The sequence below is a fragment of the Cnephaeus nilssonii genome (genome assembly GCF_951640355.1).
Source record: "Cnephaeus nilssonii genome assembly, chromosome: 8".
Lineage (NCBI taxonomy): Eukaryota > Metazoa > Chordata > Mammalia > Chiroptera > Vespertilionidae > Cnephaeus > Cnephaeus nilssonii.
Window position 1 is genome coordinate 99,894,105 of NC_137079.1, and position 20,746 is coordinate 99,914,850.

The window sequence follows — 20,746 nt, forward strand, 5'->3', positions numbered from 1 at the left end:
CTCTTTCATTTGGGACATGTTTCTTTGTCTCTTCATATTGGCTGCCTCTCTCTGTCTGTTTCTATATATTAGATAGATCTGCTATGTCTCTCAGTCTTGATAGATAGCCTGCTGTAGTTAGTATCCTGTGGGACCCAGTAGCACATTCTTTCTCATAACCTGAGCTGGATGCTTCAGGATTTTCCTCTGTGTGGGTTATGTGAGCCCTCCTATTGTAGTTGAGTCTTGTTTGCTGTCAGCCCATCTGTGCATGGGTTTACTCTCAGGCTGGCTGACAGTGAGGAGTGACCCCAACCACAGTGTACGAGCTGCTTTGCGGATGCTGGCCACACAAAGCAAAATTCTCCTCAGCAGATTCTGGTGTCTGCTGAGATCTCCATTTGAATGTGCTGCTTATGGACCTAATTGGATCTTATTCTGATGTTGGCCATTGTGTGTGTCTGTTCTGGGGAATTTTGGAAGGAACTCTGTTGCAGGTCAATATCAGATGATGCCTGTGACTAACCCTGGGCAACCTGTTTGGTGCTACAAAGCAATTCATTGTTTGTGGCTGCTCCTGCCGGGCCTAGGTGTGTATGAGGAGGTCCAAGCTGTGTATCAAGGCCATAGGCAGGTCACATAAAGGCCCAAGGCACCCTAAAATCCACCTCCATTAGCCCTCAGCTGACAAATGCCTTTTAGGCTCAGTTACTGAAAGAGCCTCTGGTGATACATGAGTTGGATGAGGTAGGTTCTCGTGAGTAGCCAGGTATGTATGAGTGGTGTGTACTAGATTAATAAAGGTTCAAACTTAGTGCCAGTGCTGGGTCTGAGGCCACTCAGCAAAAGTTCTATGGTACACCAAGGCCAGCTGCCACCTGCAGCTGTGTTTGAAGATCTTTGTGTCTCAGGAAGCCATTAGGGTATGGCCAGCAGAGTTTATCAGACTCAAACTAAACAAGGTTTGGCCATGTTAAGGGAGGTCTCTGCACAGGTATGATGTGTGAGGGAAAATGGTCTCTGCCCTAGAACTATACAACTCAGTCTGTCCCTGATTCTGGCCAGACCTCCCTGAGAGTCCTAGCTCAGCAGCATGGGGCCAGCCCTTTTAGTGTCTCTGCCCTTCCTACCAGTCTTGATGCAGCTTCCTCTGTAAATCCTTAGTGGTAAGACTTCTGTTCAGCTAGTTGTCAGTTCATTATTCAGGTTGATTGTTTCATATTTTAGTTGTAACTCCAGTCTTCCACTAACTTTTTTTAGGATAATTTTTTATTGTATTTTATTTATTTTATTTTATTTTATTTTATATTTTTCCCATCACCATTTATCTCCTCTATACCCTCTCCCACCCCCAACCCCTCACCACAGTCACCACTGTTGTCCATGTCCATAAGTTCTTTCTCTTTTTTGCTCAATCCAAACACCCGCACCCACACCAGAGCTATCTGCCTGCTCTCTATCTATACTAATAATAGAGGAATGTGCACATTGTCCAGTAACAGTAACAACTGAACAGCAGGCTGCGTAGGGTGATCAGGTCAGCAGGGGGGGTTAGTGAGGATGACCAAAAGACTGAACAACAGGCTGCATGGGGAAACCAAGCCAGCTGGGGGCGGGGGGAGTTGGGGGTGACCAGGCCAGCAGGGCAACCAGGCCAGCACAGGGCGCAGTTGGGGATGACCAGGCTGGTCGGGGGGGGGGGGGCAGTTGGGGGCGATCAGGCTTGCAGGGGGGGCAGTTACGGGCAACCAGGCCAGCAAAGGGGAGGCAGTTGGGGGCAACCAGGCCGGCTGGGGGGTAGTAAGGGGCAACCAGGCTGGTAGAGGGGGGAGTAGAGGGCAACCAGGCCAGTTGGGAGGGCAGTTAGGGGCAACCAGGCCGGCAGAGGGGGGCAGTTGGGGGCGACCAGGCCAGCTGGGTAGGGGCAGTTGGGGGCAACCAGGCTGGCAGGGGAGGCAGTTAGGGGTGATCAGGCCCGCAGGCAGAGGTGGTTAGGGGTGATCAGGCTGGTGGGGGGGGGGCAGTTAGGGGTGATCAGGCAGGCAGGCAGGCGAGCAGTTAGGAGCCAGCAGTCCTGGATTGTGAGAGGGATGTCCAATTGCTGGTTCAGGCTCTATCCCCAGGATTGGGCCTAAACCAGTAGTCAGACATCCCCTGAGGGGTCCTGGATTGGAGAGAGTGCAGGCTGGGCTGAGGGGATCCCCCCCATGCATGAATTTCATGCACCAGGCCTCTAGTCTATGAATATGTTTCTATTTTACTTGTTAGTTCAGTTTGTTCATTACATTCCAGAGTATTTTCCTTTCTCTAACTGGCTTATTTCACTTAGCATAATGTTCTCCAGGTCTATCCATGCTGTTGCAAAGTGTAATTTTATTTATTTTTTTAAATATATTTTTCTTGATTTCAGAGAGGAATAGAGAAGGAGAGAGAAATAGAACTAACAATGATGTTGAGGATAGAGCCTGCAATCCAGGCATGCACCCTAAGGATCAAACTGTGACTTCCTGGATCATAGGGTGACACTCAAGCACTGAGCCCCATTGGCCAGGCAGGATAATTATTTTTAAAGATCTAGTTAAAATTATGTAAATATTAACATGGAGGGTTTGTCCAAAGAGTGTAGATAACCTCCCTCTTCTTTTATTGTTTAAAATACTACATATGTCTCCTTTTCCCCTGATTGACTCCCTCATGCCCCCAGCCACTCTCATCCCCCAGGACAAGCCCCTCAGCCCCAGTGTCTGTTTCCATTGGTTATGCTAATATTCATGCATACAAGTCCTTGGGTTGATCTCTAATCCTCTCTCCCCTGCCTTCTCTCTGAGGTTGGATGGTCTCATCAATGCTTCTCTGTCTCTGGATCTATTTTCGTTCATCAGTTTATGTTGTTCATTATATCCCACATATGAGTAAGATCATGTGATATTTATCTTTCTCTGACTGGCTTATTTCACTTAGCATAATGCTCTCCAGGTCCATCCATGCTGTTGCAAATGGTAAAAATTCCTTCTTTTTTATAGCAGTGTAGTATTCCATTGTGTAGATGTATCACAGTTTTATAATCCACTCATCTGCTGATAGGCACTTAGGCTGTTTCCAAATCTTAGCTATTGTAAATTGTGCTGCTATGAACATAGGGGTGCATATGTCCTTTCTGATTGGTGTTTCTGTTTTCTTGGGATATATTCCAAGAAGTGGGATTATTGGATCATATGTATTTATGCTCAATTAATATTTGAAAAAGGAGGCAAGAGCATACAATGGAGTCAAGACAGTCTCTTCAATAAATGATATTGGGAAAATTGGACAGATACATGCAAAAAAATGAAACTAGACCACCAACTTACACCATACACAACAATAAACTCAAAATGGATAAAGGACTTAAATGTAAGATGGGAAACCATAAAAATGTTAGAAGAATCATAGGCAGAAAAATAGCAGACATATGTCATAGCAATATCTTTACCGATACAGCTCCTAGGATAATGGAAACTAAGGAGAAAATAAACAAATGGGACTACATCAAAATAAAAAGCTTCTTCACAGCAAAAGAAACCATCAACAAAACAACAAGAAAGCCCACTGCATGGGAGAAGATATTTGCCAATATTATCTCTGATAAGGGTTGAATCTCCAACATTTACAGGGAACTCATACAACTTAACAAAAGGAAGATAAACAATCCAATCAAAAAATGGGCAACGGACCTAAATAGACACTTTTTGAAAAAGGACACACAGTGCGAGTACCCTATGTTGGGCTGCCAGTTGCAAGTGCCCCACGTTGGGCTGCCAGTTGTGAGTGTCCCTCCCATGTCCCACATGCTTCAGGGTTCAGGTTCAGGGTTTGGGCTCTGGAGGAGGCCGCACACAAATGAAAGAGACTAGACAAGAAAATATTAATTTGGGAATTGGGGGCCAGGCGGAAGCCCAAGAGAGGACTTATGATCCCTTTTATTCAGGTTTGGGATCCACCCATAGCTCTTAGGCAGGCAATTTCCAATAACAGGCAAACTATCTTATCAGTAAGGATTTACATAAGACTAAAAGGTGAAAGTTGCTTCAGCTACCATTGTCTCGACTAAACAGTGGGTGTATGGCTCTGACCCTTGCCAGAGCCTCAAGGTTGACCAGCCTTCTGGGTTCCTTGTCCACCTCTTTCTGCTAGTGGAGGCAATGGGTAGCTTCCAACAACACAGAAGGCCGAGAGACATATGGAAACATGCTCAAAGTCAGTAATCATCTGAGAGATGCATATCAAAATTACAATGAGTTACCATGTCACACTGTCAGAAGGGCTATCATCAACAAATCAACAAACAACAAGTGCTGGGGAGGATGTGGAGAAAAAGGAACCCTCGTGCACTGCTGGTGGGAATGCAGACTGGTGCAGCCACTGTGGAGAACAGTATGGAGTTTCCTCAAAAATTAAAAATGAAACTTCCATTTGACTAAGGTTTATAATTCTTAAACAACTGTGGCTCTATTCTTATGTGTCATTCCCCACTATCATAACGTTTTAGGGGGAGGGAACCCATTTGTGTCAGATTGGACCAGGTACAAAATTCAGCAACCTTGGTACTTGAATTTTGGCTAGGAAAGAATTAAGAGCCAAGACCAAATCTCTAAGAAAATATTTATTTGGCTAATCACAGAGGCAAAAAAAGTAATTTCTAGAAGAAATGGGCTTAGGAAACAAGTTATAGAGGTAAAAGAAGCTTGGGAGTGAGGACGCTAGTAGTAAGGTGCCTGGGGGGAGGTTTAGGGAAGGGGAGGAGAAAATGAAGGCATAGGGGTGTTCCTGGGAGGGAGAGGTCACTGGGTCCTTCTTCCTAAGGGTTATTGAAGGGTGGAGCTTTTAGGGAAAGATCTAAATAGAATATTCAGCAGTTTTCCAGGTGAGCCCTTTCAGGGTTGTGGTCTCCACTGATTGATTGGCCAGCACCAGGGCAGGGGGTCATTATTCAATGCAGCTGGTACTTAAGTCAGCTGTGGCTGTTTTATTGCTTATGTGGGCCTACAGCTGAAAAAACTGAGGCCTAGATGTTATCTTTAGGGAGGAAAGGTCAGGGGTCCAAACCACAGTATCAGGGATACGTAGGGGTGGAAAGGTCACTCTGGGAGTGAGGTCCCACCCTACAATTGTCCTTTGCTAGGCATCTGGGGCTTTCTGTCCTGGTGCCCTTCTGTACCAGGCCCATTGTCTTTGCTCTGTTCATGTCTACCGCAGTATTAACAATTAAAGAAATAAGTTCCAAGGGAGAAAAACAAATTTATCAAGAGTAAATCATTTAGCCCTAGCTGGTTTTGCTCAGTGGATAGAGCAGCATCAGACTGAAGGGTCCTGGGTTCAATTCCAGTCAATGGCATATACCTGGATTGCAGGCTCATCCCCAATAGGGGCATGCAGGAGGCCTCATTGATGCTTCTATCTCTCCCGCTCCCTTCCTCTCCGAAATCCATAAACATACGTTTTGTTTTGTTTTTAAAAAGGGGTGAATCATTTAGCCCTGGCCAGGTGCTGCGGCAGGGGAGCACACGCCCAGTGCCCAGTGGTTAGAGGGCAGGCCTGCACACCAAGGCTTCGGGATTGGATTCCTGGTCAACAGCAGGTATACTTTGGGTTGCAGGTTTGGTCCCTTGGCCTGAGGCAACCAATCCTGTGTCTCTCCCACTGCAATGCTGCCCTCCCCCCACCCTCTCACCTTCTTTCCTCTAAAACAGTGGTCAGGAAACCTCGGCTGCTGAGCCGCAGGCGGCTCTTTGGCCCCTTGAGTGTGGCTCAGCGTTAGAACCACTTCTTCAAAATAGACTTGCCCAGGCCGAAAACCAACTTCTGCGCATGGGCCACGAAGTTTCAATCGCACTCTACGTGCGCGCCCGCAGGTGGTATTTTGTGGAAGAGCCACACTCAAGGGGCCAAAGAGCTGCATGTGGCTCGAGAGCCGCGGTTTGCCGACCACTGCTCTAAAATATCAATGGAAAAAACATCCTCTGGTGAAGATTAACAAGAGTATGCATATAAGCTTAACCAACCAATGGACACAGACAACAGGGGGGTGAGGGCATGAGGGGGGGGGGGCGTTGGGGGAGTAATGGGGAGATGAGGACACATATGTAATACCTTAATCAAATAAAGAAGTTTTTTAAAAAAGAGTAAACCATTTAGCTCTCAACACAAGTACAGCTTGGCCCCAGGTCTGGCCCACTGCCTCTCCACTATACCATTTTCAGATAGGTCGTCTCTGCCTTCACCCCCTGCTCTCTGGTGGCGCCACTTAGCTTCACACCTCCACTTCAGGCAGCGTGCGCACAGTATCTTTCACAACCAGCGTCCTAACGCCACAAATCATGAGGTCGCTCGGGATCAATCTTAATGTACTTAGGACAAAAGTGCTTTGAAACGTTTTAAACAGCGTAGTTTCAGGTGTGTTTTTTTAAGCGCTCAATTGCCTCTGCCACCAGAATTCTGCACAGGCCACCCCAGAGGCAGCGGTGCTGGCCGCCTCCACAGGCCGCGGGACCAGCACCTGCGCAGTCGGTTCTGCCCGCAGCGCTCAGCCCCGCCCCTGAGACGCCCCGCCCCGCTCCCCGCTCAGCTCCAGGGAAAACGCCTTAGCCATTGGGCTGCGCAGCCGCGCAGGCGCAGTTCGGGCACCACCGCGGGCCCGCCCCTTTCCCTGTGGCCGGTCTGTGGAGCGGGTTTGCGGGTGACGGTGGGAGCCGGGGCTGCGGCGGAGCTGGGTGGTGGACTCCCGCCAGGTCTCAGCGCCACGGAGGTGCAGGGAGTCGCCGAGGGCGCGGGGCCGGTTGCCGCCTGCGGTGCGCTCCGCCCCGGGGCCCCGGCTCCCGCCCCAGGCCCGGCCGGGGCCTCGCGGCTCACCTTCCTGGTGATGCGTCCCTGCGGAAGGCCGGACGAAGCCGCGGCCGAGGGCGGCCGGGGGCCGGCTCCCGCGCCGGGGGGCAGCGCCGGGGCGGGCCCGCCCGTTAGGTGTCCTGGTGACGGCGCGGGGGATGGAGAGGAGGAAGCGGGGGAGGACGAAGCCGACCTGCTGGACACGTCGGACCCTCCGGCGGGCGGCGAGAGCACGGCTAGTCTGGAGGACCTGGAGGACGAGGAGACCCACTCCGGGGGCGAGGGCGGCGGCGGGGGCGCCCCGCGGCGGGCGGGCGGCGGGGGCAGCGTGTGCAAGACCTGCACCTACGAGGGCTGCAGCGAGACCACGAGCCAGGTGGCCAAGCAGCGCAAGCCGTGGATGTGCAAGAAACACCGCAACAAGATGTACAAGGACAAGTACAAGAAGAAGAAAAGCGACCAGGCCCTGAACTGCGGCGGAGCCGGCCCGGCCGGCAGTGCGGGGAGCGTCAAACTGGAGGTATTGGGCTGGAGCTGGGGGCGGGGGGAGGGGGCGGGGAGGCACACCCGCTCTTGTGCAAACCTCATTCCTGCCCCTGCCCACTGGCCCCATATGGACCCTGTTGCTTGGCTGGACTTGAGGCTTGAGAGAGAGTGAGTGCTTGCCTTAAAGTTCATACAAACGTGTGCAAAGCCTTGATAGTTCTGTTGCATCCTTGTGATAGATGAATAAATTTCAATGAAATGATGTTGCACTTCAGAAAAGATGTAATTTCTAAGGTCTGGGATACGAACTGGAAGGACAGATAGTAAATGATAGATCCGGTTCATCACTAAAGGAGCAGGCAGAGACAGGGACCCAGAAGAAATGGGTACTTTGGAGATGGTAATCTTACTGTTTTCACCACCCTGTCTGTTGTCAGCATCCTGTCTGGAGTATCACGGTTCTTAGCACTCTGCTCCCTGTACCCCTATACTTAATACCCTGTTCTCAGTAAACCCAGGCTTAGTCCCCTGTTCTCACTACTACTTTTTTTTTTTTTAGTACCTCTGGAGAAGAATAATTGAATAATAATGGGGTATGTGCCTCAGAAGATTTTTAGATTGTTTGAATTGAACTGTGTTGGCAGTTAAAGTCAATAGGCTGGCAGTCGGACATCCCCCGAGGGCACTGCCGCTGCTCTCACCAGCCATCAGCCTGGCTTGTGGCTGAGCCGCTCCCCCTGTGGGAGTGTACTGACCACCAGGGGCAGTCCTGTGTTCAGCATCTGCCCCCTGGTGGTCAGTGCACATCATAGCAACTGGTCATTCCGCAGTTGGTCGATTTGCATATTAAGGTTTTATTATATAGGATGATTAACCAATCTTTTCCCAATAAGTTTAATTTTACAAAATTAGCCCCATAGATAAAGTTAACCCTTTAAGGAAAGAGGAAGGGAGAAATTACTTTGGCTTTTCCTGGGTATTAGAATACTCTTTATATAGTTGTTATATTTTTGTTTTTGTTTTTACATTTTGAAGCCTAAATTGTTTAGGGATTGAACATTTTTTTAAAATCCAGAATGTGTTTATTGGGGTGGTAACCCACTCATCTTGATTTGAGGTGCTTTTAGTGCCGCTTCCCTCTGAAGGAGCATCCTCCTGTCAGCCTTGCTTTTCTTATAATGAAAAAAGTAAAGGGATATTCTAATAGACAATTCAGAGGCCAGTAGAGTGAAGCCCAAGAGGAAAAAACAGTTTTGGTAATAACCAAAATGAAGAGCAAAGAGATGGGTAAACTCACAGTAGGCATGACTATAAAATAAAACATTTACAGTTTTATATTTGTTTAGTCAGAATTTTTGGATGTGGTCCATACTATATCATGTATTGAGAATGTTGGAGTCAACTAGAACAATACACCGTATTTTGTTAGGCCAGGAAAACTATCAGATAACTATGGGGGTACATATTTGGTAGGAAGTGCTACTGATTTTGTTTGGGTAATGATGTCATAATGTCATTTTAGGACTCACCTATTTTGTTTTGTTTGCTAGTGTTTTCCATTCTTTTTCAAAACCAGTTTGTCATTTTTCTCCTTAAAACTTTCAAATTTTGAAAGCTTTCTCTTGTCTGTTGTTGCCTTAAGCAATATTTTACTGCCTCACCCCTTAATTTTTTGTTGTTATTTGGACAAAAAAGTGCCAGTTGGAACATCTAATATGTAAGTTGCCTTTGAGTTCATATATTCAATCCAAAGGCAGGCAGACTTTGTTTTGGCCTGGATAGCTTTTATGAAGAGAATGTTCAATTTCTACTAGGCATTTTTTATAAGATTGACAATAGCTCACAAGTAACTCTTTGTACCCCTCCCCACCACTACTTCTGCCCCACTATTAATTTTAAGACCCTTAAAGATACTGAAGATCCCAGGTTTGAAATCCTAGAGCCGTGGTTGGCAAACTGCGGCTCGCGAGCCACATGCGGCTCTTTAGCCCCTTGAGTGTGGCTCTTCCACAAAATACCACGGCCTGGGCAAGTCTATTTTGAAGAAGTGGCGTTAGAAGAAGTTTAAGTTTAAAAAATTTGTCTCTCAAAAGAAATTTCAATTGTTGTACTGTTGATATTTGGCTCTATTGTCTAATGAGTTTGCCGACCACTGTCCTAGAGGGAGAGGGAGTGAGGAGTGTTACATCAACTTAATTGTCAACGTTTTGCCTGTTACTTGTCCAGGGACTGGACAAAAAGGAAGAGAATCAAAGACCTATTTACGTCCTCATTGAAATGGCTGTATTCATGAATTACTTTGTTAAATGTTAATCCTGTTTGCATATTTATAATTTATTCCAGGAAAGCGCAGATAGCATTCTCTCAATTGTTAAACAAAGAACAGGAGCTTTGGGGGATCGTCCTGCAAGACCTACACTTTTAGAGCAAGTGTTAAATCAAAAAAGACTGGTAAGTATCTGTTTTTTAAGTAGTTACAAGTCTATTACCAAAAGTTGTTTGTTATAAATGGAAAGTTTAGATTTAAAAAATTGTTAGACTGTTCATCAGAATTGTGCCTCTACCTGAATGCTCATAATGCTCTCCCAAGAGTATATGAGCAGGAATTTTTTTTAAAGTTTTTATATTTTTGTTTTTGTTTGTTTGTTTGTTTTAGAGAGAGACAGACAAAGGAAGGGAGCTGTGGGGGAGAGAGAAACATCAAAATATCGATTGGCCCACTCCTGCACACCCTCTACTGGGAATGGAGCCTGAAACCCAGTCATGTGCCCTGACTGGGAATGGAACCCATGACCTCTCAGTGCAAGGCGGAGCAGGAATACTTTTAATCCTATATCTTCATTGCCTAAGCCTGGATAGCTGAGCAAGCTGGGATTTTAAAATAGACTTCTTATACTGAATTCTGGAGTTTGTGGAATAATGCTTTAATGGTGTTGAAATATAATTATACCAATATTTAATAAGGATCTCTATTATAAATTTGATAGAAGATATCAGAACTCAGGAGAGATTACTCAATAAATACTGGAATAATTGGAAAATAATTTGAGGACAAAAAGGAAGGACACTATAAATGGAAATAAATTCCTGATAAAGATTTTTTTTAATTAAAAAAATAGAATTAGGACTTTATCTCAAAAATCTGGAATGGAAGCCCTGACCCTTGTGGGCGTTGTCCCGTGCACAGAAAGATTGCCAGTTTGATTTCCTGTTAGGACACATGCCTGGGTTGTGGGCTCAATCCCCAGTATTCGGCATGCAGGAGGCAGCCTATCTATTTTCAGTTCTCACATAGATGTTTCTCTCTCCCTCTCCCTTCCTCTCTCAAAAAAGACTAGTAATGATTTGTTTTTAAATAGTTATAAAAATTAATAAAAATGTTTTTTAAAAATCTGGAATGGGAATTTTTTAGTTTAAAAGAGATAGACAAAATTTCAAAGAGAAGGTTATAAATGTGACTACGTAAAAAATGCTAAAGTAAAAAATGGTGATAAAAATAACAATGTACTAAAGTAAAAAATGGTAAAAAATAAAAATGCATACTTAAATAACAGGAAAAATATTTGTAGCAAATATTAAAAAACTATGGTTAACATTTTTGTTATGTAAAATATGAGTTGCTGAGGAAAAAATTTGGCTTCGGTACATTGCAAAAGATATAACAAGGAGGAACCAGCAGAATTTCTACCATTAAATTATATACAAAGGTATACAATAATGCAATATTGATAATACAATAAACAACCATAAGTGGAAACAATTTAAATAACTCAGTGATATTGAGGGTTCCATGAAATGGACACTCTAATTTTGTTCTGTTGGTGGCATCATATATTGGCATAATGATTCTAGAAAGCAGTTGAACACTTTCAAGCATCCCCTTTGACTCAGAAATCATATTTACTGTAAAGATGTTTACAGAAAATAAACCCTAAATATGAATAATGTTAAGCATAAAGATATTGTCAGAAATGAATTTATCATAAATAGTAAAATAGTAGTATAAACAACCTAAATGCTCAACAGTTTCATAACAATTAAGAAGACTGTTATACATTTATTTAATAAAATGTTGGATAGTTTATACAACTAAATTTTAAATCACACTAATAAATAGAAAATGCACTGTGCTATAATGTTAAATTTTAAAATTAGTGTTTAATGATAGTATTTCTATTTCATCTTTTCAGTTTATCTTTTTCAATTTATTGGAGCCAGAGTTTTATTTTTCATCAATTTTATATCTATTTTATTATAGCAAAAACATATTAACCACAGTCTATTATATTTGTTATATGATTACAACTGTATTTTAAAATGAAACATGTACAAAAAGTATTGGCTATTTTAAAGCAGTTGTATTCTTTCTTTTCAGAAATTTTGGTAATGTACCTATCAATGCACACATACCTATGTTTAAACACACACACACCAAATAAACACACAGTTTTTTATTTCTTCAGAAAGACTTAGTAGGTTCATGAAGAAATTTGAGTTCTAATACCAATCTTAAAGGTATTTTCAAAGTGTCATTTAACTGCCATTTTCACATGTGGCCTCTTTTCATTTTCCTGCTCTAATCCTGGGTCAGTGCTATTGGCTATTTACTCTTATGTTTTATAGAGAATATATATGCTGGCATCTATAATAATAAAAGAGTAATATGCAAATCAACTTAACGGCTGCCTGGATGACCATCCGGACGACCTTCCAGGCGACCTTCCAGACAAAGCCAGGGCTGCGAGAGCCTACTCTTGCACGAATTTCATGCATCGGGCCTCTATATCATATAAAACATTTCCTTTGTGTACGAAGTCACCAATAAGATCAGTTTTTACCCACTGTTTTTAGATTTTAGTATTTTGATATATGACATCAAATTTTATTACTTTACTTGAGGCCCGGTGCATGAAATTCATGCATGGGGGGGTGTGTCCCTCAGCCCAGCCTGCACCCTCTCCAATCTGGGATCCCTCTCCCAATCCAGGACTGCTGGCTCCCAACCGCTCGCCTGCCTGCCTTCCTGATTGCCCCTAACCGCTTCTGCCTGCCAGCCTGATTGATTCCTAACTGCTCCCCTGCCAGCCTGTTTGCCTCTAACTGCCCTCCCCTGCAGGCCATCTTGTCGCAGCCATCTTGTGTCCACATGGGGACAGCCATCTTTGACCACATGGGGATAGCCATCTTGTGTGTTGGAGAGATGGTCAATTTGCATATTATTCTTTTATTAGATAAGTTAGAGGTCTGGTGCACGGATGGGGGCCGGCTGTTTTGCCCTGAAGGGTGTCCCAGATCAGGGTGGGGGTTCCCTTGGGGCATGGGGCGGCATGGGTGAGGGGCCTGTGGTGGTTTGCAGACTGGCCACGCCCCCCGGTGACCCAAGTGGAGGCCCTGGTATCTGGGATTTATTTATCTTCTATAATTGAAACTTTGTAGCCTTGAGCAGAGCCAAGCCTCCTGCTTGCTCCATGGCTGCAGCCATTTTTGTTGGGATTTATTTATCTTCTATAATTGAAACTTTGTAGCCTTGAGCAGAGCCAAGCCTCCTGCTTGCTCCATGGCTGCAGCCATTTTTGTTGGGATTTATTTATCTTCTATAATTGAAACTTTGTAGCCTTGAGCAGAGACCAAGGCAGGCCAGGGCTGTGGGAAGCTTGGCTTCCTTCATCGCCGGGGGCAACTCAATCCTCCTGCTCTCTCCAGCTCCGTGGCTGCTGCCATTTTTGTTGGGATTTATTTATCTTCTATAATTAAAACTTTGTAGCCTTGAGTGGAGGCCTGGGCCAGCCAGGCAGGGTGTGTGGAAAGCTTGGCTTCCTCCATTGCCAGGGAAACCCAAGCCTCCTGCTCGCTCCATGCCCGCAGCCATCTTGGTTGGGTTAATTTGCATACTCGCTCCTCATTGGCTGGTGGGCATGGCTTGTGGTGTGTAGCAGAGTGGTGGTTAATTTGCATATCACTTTTATTAGATAGGATACATTCATTTTGGGAAGAAAGTCACATATGGGGACCTTTATGCATTGGGACCCACTGTCTGGGAAAAGGATGCAGGGATATTTTCTCTAAAGGTTGATGCAGTAGCTCCCTGTTGCTAATGTCTGACTTTTACTGGGTGTTCTAGTTATTTTCTTCCAGTATCTAATAAATACATTATGAATTGTTCTGATAATTTCACCTTCCCTTATATTAATGGAACATGCCAAGCTGCTGGCTGGTCGGTTCCCAATTCTGTAAGAATAATTACTAACAAACAGAAAGAGGAGAGAAATGTTAGGACTACAGGGCATTTGTAAGCTTCCCACCACAGAACAAAGGCCAGGGGAAAAAAACTTGCGGGACACCAAGAAGCATACCATATAAAGAATTGAACGGTCAATTTGCATATTACTCTTTTATTAGATAGGACAGTTTAAATGCAGTGTATAAGATGCAAACACTAATTTAGGCATGTTTTGTTTTCTAAGCATATTGTATCTTGTGTAGGGACATAGCATAATGTCATATCAAGTTTACAATCTAATCCCATAAAAATAATGCTATTAATAAATATGTTTTTTTGTTTTTTCTTTTTAAGTCATTATTAAGAAGCCCAGAAGTGGTGCAGTTTTTACAGAAACAACAACAGCTATTAAATCAGCAAGTTTTGGAGCAAAAACAGCAGCAGTTTTCAGGAACATCAGTGTGAGGGAATTTATTAAGAAGGTCTACATGTTTTTTTATCTTATTGTAGTAGACAAAAATATTTTTATACTAAGATAGGTGGGATAAGATATGCCAGTAGAACATAAGGAGTTATTTTCCTGTAAATATATGTGTGCATTTGGGGATAAATAGGGATTGCACTTTATGTAACTGATCCTTTCAGATCATCATAAGTTTAAAGAAATCAGCTTATCTTTTTAAAATAACATTTAATTATAATGTGTTTTTAACAAAATGTTCTTCTGTCATTGTTACTGAAGATTCTGAAGCAGTTACTTTCTGTGAAAGTTATGAAATTACTTGACATTAATCTTGGGTCTAACTCAGTGGTTCTCATCCAAGGGGCAGTTGGAAATGTGGCATGTTTCACAGTGACTGTGAAACCTGCTGGCTTTTAGTGAATGAGCCAGGAATGCTTCATGTTCTGCAGTATTTGGAATGGCCCCACACAAGTAAGAATTTCTTATTCACAATGCTAGTCATATTCCTGTTAAGAAACACTGATAGCTACCTGTGATGAAAAAATGGGTTGGGAGACTTTTTACAATTCAGACTGGAGCTGTTAAAGAGGTAAGCATACTTTATATCTGTAGGGAAAGTTAAATTGTTAAATATCTGTGAAATGAGGGTATGTATCTGTTTTTAGGAATGTGCTAGTGAAACCCGAGAAGGATTAATAGTACACTGGAATGAATGCACCTCCACAAGTTCGCTTCTCTTCTTCATGTTACCTGTTAGTGTTGATCTCTTTTAAAGCAGACACTGTTGTGTGTTGATTTTGTGAACAGTATAGATGTAAGTTCATCCCACCAGTGCCAGGACAAAATTATTTTTTTAATACTCATGTATTTTTCAATAAGAGATCCTGAAAATAAGAATAACATTCCAGCATTTTGTCAATGTTTTTAAAAATTGAGCTATACTTAAGACTGTGTTATCCCTAAATAATGTTCGAAGAATGATGCTAATATATATAGTTACTTTTTTCTTATATTTTTTCCCTAGGAAAACTTTTAAAAGGCAAACCTATCAATAAGAGTAACAAATTACAGAATGTCCAGTGTTAGAACAATAAATGTAGGTGTCTCAAGTTTAACTGCAAAACTGTGTCAGTTTCTTGGTTTTTAAACTCTGAAATATATAAGTTAAACTGAGTCATAGCTGTACTAAGAAGTACTTAAGGAGGGAAAGAATCTTTTTGTTCATTTTTATATGCTTTAGACTTGCATATCTGTGCAAAAACACTTTTACCAAAATTATTCATTAAAGTTTACTTGTTGACCTTTGAGTTGTCTGATTCACTTACTCTGTTCTGTAGTTGCTTCAGACTGGATACAGAAGAATTGATTTGCATTTGTAATTAACTGTTACTTGTTCTCTAGCTTATGGTGTTGGGAGCTTTATTGAATCCCTATAGTGTCAGTTAACTTTCATGTGGGAAAAAAGTCAAGTGTGCTTTTATAAATAGAATAGGAAGAATAGGAAAGGATGGAACTAGGCCAGTGAGAGCTGAATTAAAACAAAAGGGATTTCATGTAATACTGAGAGGAGTGAGAAGCAGAATTAGGTAGATAGGGTACAGGGTGGAAGAAGGAGGAATCTTGGAGCTAGTTGAAACCACAAAATGTTTTGTAGAATAACAGGATAGCAGAAAAATAGGATGTTTTGAGACAAGGATGTTTTTCTTACAAGTGCAAAATAAAATGTTGCAAAATGGCCAGGAACCAATCAGAGAGCGGCACAGATAGACAAAGAATGGGCCATTAGCAGATACAAGGGGAAGAGCAGAATGTTTTGACAGCAACCCACTTGGACTCCTACCCTGAGTGGGTAGCCTTTGTTTGCTTGCAATAAACTCCTGCCTTGTTTGAACTCCTCTCCTCCATGGCTTCATTCTTCGATTCTGTGAAACATGACCCTGGGAAGAATTCCTGCTCTCCGGTTCCGGTATCAATATCACATGATCTCATTTACACATAAAATCTAATGAACAGAATAAACTGACGAACAAAATAGGTCTAGAGACATGGATTCATGTAGCACACTGACAGATCTCAGAGGGAAGGGGGTAGGAAGAGATTAACTAAAGAATTATATGCATATATACATAGCCTATGAACATAGTAATGCAATGAGGACCTGAGTTGGAGTGGGCAGGGTTGGGTGGAGGAGGGGAGTTGGGGGACATCTTTAATACTGTCCACAATAAAGTTAAATTTAAAAATTTATATAGATTTCCATCTTTAAGGGATTGAACTTTTATAGGTCAATGAAACAATTAGGTTTTTATTTATTTGTGTTAGATTTATTGTATTATGCCCCCAATTTTTTAACCCTCCATGTTTTCATGACTTTTGCGATGTAATTTTGCTGCTTTTCCCACCAGGAGGTTGAGTTTCTTTACCTACCTCTTAAATATGGAGGACTGAACTTGTGGCTTGTTTTGGTTAATAGAATGCAGAGGAAATAATATGATGCCAGTCTGAGTAGACTTTCTTCCAAAGGTTTTGAAAACTTCTGCTTGTTCCTTTAGAACCCTACCCAACTACCATGGTAACAAGCCTAGCCCTGCCTAGCCTGCTGGATAATGAGACACATGGCCCAGTCACCCAATAACTGGTAAACAGCCAGATATGTGAGTGAAGCTATGCTAGATGAGCTATCCCCAGCCAGCCTGCCAGCTGACTGCAGATACATTGAATACCAACTGAAATCAGCCAGGCCTACCCCAGATTGGCAGAACCACCCAGCTGACCTATAGACTTGTGAGCAATAATAAATGCTGATGATTATAAGCCACAGAGTTTTGGAGTGGTTTGTTATGCAGCATTCTGAGACAATAGATAACTGATGCAAAATTTAGTGGCTTAAAACAATTTATTCTAACAGTTCTGAAAGTGACATATTATTGGTTCTGTAAATGCTTTCAAGTTTGGTGTGGTAGACTGCACTTTCCAAAGATGGTCACAACAAAATCTCCTACCCCACATGCTCCTATGCAATGTGGTCCATTAAGAACTGGATTTTAGAGGACGGAGAAAATGGCGGCTGAATAGAGACGTGTTCTGAGCCTGGTCCTGGGGCGGAGAGTAAGAACAGCTAAGATTCGCACGGGGAGTGTCTGTTGGCAAGCTAAGGGACAGCTAAACTCCAGGAGAAGGTGGAGGGCTATGCAGGGTTCCCCTGACCATGCAGCACCCACAGCGGCTGGGTCCCCTCCCAGAGCTGCGGGCTGAGGGGGAAGCCTGGCCATCTTGCAAGGGAAGGAGGATTTTATCGTAGCCTGACTTTCCGCGACAATGGCAAACACTGAACAGCTGTGAGCACCAGAGTACCTGTCCCCAAATGGCGCAAACACGCGGATTCAAAGGAACTCTTCACTGCACCAAGGAAAGGTCAGATTTCGCCTGGGATAAGGTGAGGTTTCTCGTCCCAGCAGCGGGAGAGGGAGCGGGAACTGCAGGACCCGAGAAGTCTGTGCCTAGAAAAATCTGCGGCTGTTGGAGCTGCCATGATCCGTGAAAGTGGAAGGGGGTCCTCTGAGCTGCTAACAGAAGGGATCTCTAAAAAGCAACCCATTTTGATCTGATGAGGAGGGTCAGACTAAGAATTTTCAAAGGAGTGCAGGCTACTTAGTCTTGCGCGCAGACCCAATGTCCGCACACTTGAGCTTTTTCCGATTCTGATTACTAAGCCCAATACATAGGAAAACCCAGTTGGGGAATACCCTGAGAGACTGCAGGGGGAAGTTGTTTCTCCAGAACCTGGGGAGCAGAGCTGGGATTGACCATCGGAGAGGCAGCTCTGAGGCGCACACCTCCACAAACCGGTAGTGAGTGCCATCGGGACAAAATAAAAAAGCTAGAGACACCTGGAAGTCAATCCAGAAACACTGCCACCCAGGGGCTGAAACACAAATTGTCTCTGGTGCAATCAAAAATAAATACAAGGAATTAAGACACCACAGGCTTAAAAATCAGGACTGGCTTATAACACTGAGGAGCAGTGGAATGAAGGGAACTGCAATACTGTCTGGACTGGGAAACAGGCGTACCAAACAGAACAATAGAAGAAGTGAATGACCTTCACTACTGCACATTTTATTATTCTTATTTTTTATTTTAATTTTTTTATTTTAATGTTTTATTTTTTATTTTCATATTTTGCATCTTTTACTTAAGAAACTAATTTTTTTTCTTTTTCCTCACTTGATTTTCACCTTTTTAATTATTACATTTTTATTTTCAATCAGCATTTTATTACTATTATTTTACTTTTTTTTTTAAGTGTCATTTGATTTTCTCTTTGTTTTATTTTGGGATTAGTGTCCTACATTCTATTTGCATCTTTCCATTAGCTTCATTTTACCTTATCTCAACGCTAACTTTATGCCATCACTCTCTTCCTAACCTTTCCCCTTTGGGTCTCCTGTTTATCTTAACCCTTTCTGGCTTTAGATTTTCCCTACTCTTTCGGTCTACCCTCTACTAAAATTTCACCCTACTTATATATCTAATTTCCAACCCCCGGCTACAAGTCCACACACAACTCTCTCTACACTACCTTAACTAAAAAAAAAAAATAAAAAAAATTGTTTTTCTCTCTGGCCTTTTGTTGTTGTTTGCTTGAATGTTGATTAGATTGAATTTTTATGCTTTTTTATGAGATTGTTTTGCTTATTCTTTTTGCTTGTTTGTTTGGTTCTTTGGTTTGCTTTGGTTGTGTTTGTTTTTTACTTCTGTTTTCCCTTGCCTCACTTGATATTAGTTGGTGTTGTAGTTTGTATTAATTTCCAGGTTCGTGTTGCTGGCATTTGCTGGGATTACTGGTTGTTCTATTGGGGTTTACTCCCCATATATATAGTTTGTTCCCCTTTTCTCTCTTAGTATTGTTCTTGTCTCTCTTACTTTTTTCTTTCTCTTTTCTTTTTTCTTCTCTTTTCCCAAGTTCATTTTCACACTCCTTTTTTTGTTCTTTCTTTTTACTCTTCCTCTTCGTCTCCTATCCCCTAATTTGTCTTTCTCTGGTGGTCACCTTTATTGGAGGTTATTAATATCGTGAATACAATTCTGTTCAGTGCCTTGTGTGTTGTGTCTGGTTGTGCTGTATTTTGTACCTTTAAATCAACGCCGGAGAGAGAACTATACAACCAGACATCCTGAGAAGAGAGACCAGGGGGAGACAAAGAAATAGCCCCCATAGGAAAGAAAAGCAGGCATCACCAGAAAAGGAAGTAAACGAATTAGAGGCAAACAACCTATCAGAGAAAGAATTCAGAGAAATGGTCATAAGGTGGCTGAAAAGAATGGAAGACAAATTTGACAATATGAGTAAGAACCAAGGGGAAATGAAAAATGACATTGATGCTGTAAAAAACTCAATAGAAAGCATCAAGAGTAGACTAGAAGAAGCAGAGGACTGCATAAGTGAGCTAGAAGACAAGATGGGAAAAAAATACCCAAATAGAACAGCTTGTAGAAAAAAAATTAGAAAGCATGAGGAGAGCCTAAGGGAACTTCGGGACAATACGAAACAAAACAACATCCGAATAATAGGGGTACCAGAAGGAAAGGAAACTGAGCAAGGAATAGAAAACCTGTTTGAATAAATAATAACAGAACACTTCCCTGATGTAGGGAAGAAAAAACCCACACAAATCCAAGAAAATCACAGAGTACCAAGAAAAATGAACCCCAAAAATCGACTCCAAGGCACATTATAATTAAATTGGCAAACACCAACAATAAAGTAAGAGTCTTAAAAGCAGCCAGAGAGAAACAGAAAGTTACATACAAAGGAACCCCCATCAGACTAGCAACTGATTTCTCAACAGAAACGCATCAGGCCAAAAGGGAATGGAATGAAATATACAAAGTCATGCAAACAAAGGGTCTGAATCCAAGAATACTGTACCCCAGCAAAGCTATCAATCAAAATTGAAGGTGCAATCAGGAGCTTCACAGACAAAAAAGGACTAAGGTAGTTTATCACCACCAAACCAGCAATGCAAGAAATGCTAAAGGGTCTGTTGTAAAAAAAAAAGAAATAGGAAGCAAAGAAGGAACACAGGGGTAAAGAATAAAAATGGCAACAAATAAGTACCTATCAATAATAACTTTAAATGTAAATGGATTGAATGCCCCAATCAAAAGACACAGGGTAACAGATTGGATAAGAAAACAAAACCCATATATCTGCTGTCTACAAGAAACCCACCTCAGAAAAAAAGATGCATACAGACTAAGAGTGAAGGGATGGAAAAAGGTTTTTCAGGTGAATGGAAATGAAAAAAAAGCTTGGGTGGCAATACTTATATCTGACAAATTAGATCTCAAAGTGAAGGACATAACAAGAGATAACGAAGGCCACTTCATAATACTAAAGGGAGCAATCCAACAAGAAGAAATAACTCTGGTAAACATATGTGCACCCAATACAGGAGCACCAAGATACATTAAAAAAAACTCCTGGAAGATATCAAAGGAGATATTGACAGCAATACAATCATAGTAGGAGACTTTAATACCCCACTATCACCATTGGACAAATCCTCTAAACAAAAAATCAGCAAAGAAACATCAATCCTAAATGACTCACTAGACCAGATGGAATTAATTGACATCTTCAGAACATTTCACCCCAAAGCCACAGAATATACATTCTTCTCAAGTACACATGGGTCATTTTCAAAGATAGACCATATGCTGGGTCATAGGCA

General features: G+C 42.5%; 1 protein-coding gene across 1 annotated transcript; it reads left to right on the plus strand.

Moving 5' to 3' along the window:
- The first annotated feature begins 6,661 nt into the window (after nt 1–6,661).
- On the plus strand, nt 6,662–15,314 carry RFXAP (regulatory factor X associated protein). Its single transcript, XM_079779254.1, has 3 exons — nt 6,662–7,360; nt 9,670–9,777; nt 13,901–15,314. Exons 1-3 carry the CDS (start codon nt 6,878–6,880, stop codon nt 14,009–14,011), a joined length of 702 nt encoding a protein of 233 aa, XP_079635380.1. The 5' UTR covers nt 6,662–6,877; the 3' UTR covers nt 14,012–15,314.
- The last annotated feature ends 5,432 nt before the right edge of the window (nt 15,315–20,746 follow it).

Coding starts and splice junctions, on each gene's coding strand:
- RFXAP (XM_079779254.1), top strand. CDS start 6,878: ATGCGTCCCTGCGGAAGGCCGGACGAAGCCGCGGCCGAGGGCGGCCGG. Junction 7,361..9,669: donor CGGGGAGCGTCAAACTGGAG/GTATTGGGCTGG, acceptor AATTTATTCCAG/GAAAGCGCAGATAGCATTCT. Junction 9,778..13,900: donor TGTTAAATCAAAAAAGACTG/GTAAGTATCTGT, acceptor TTTCTTTTTAAG/TCATTATTAAGAAGCCCAGA.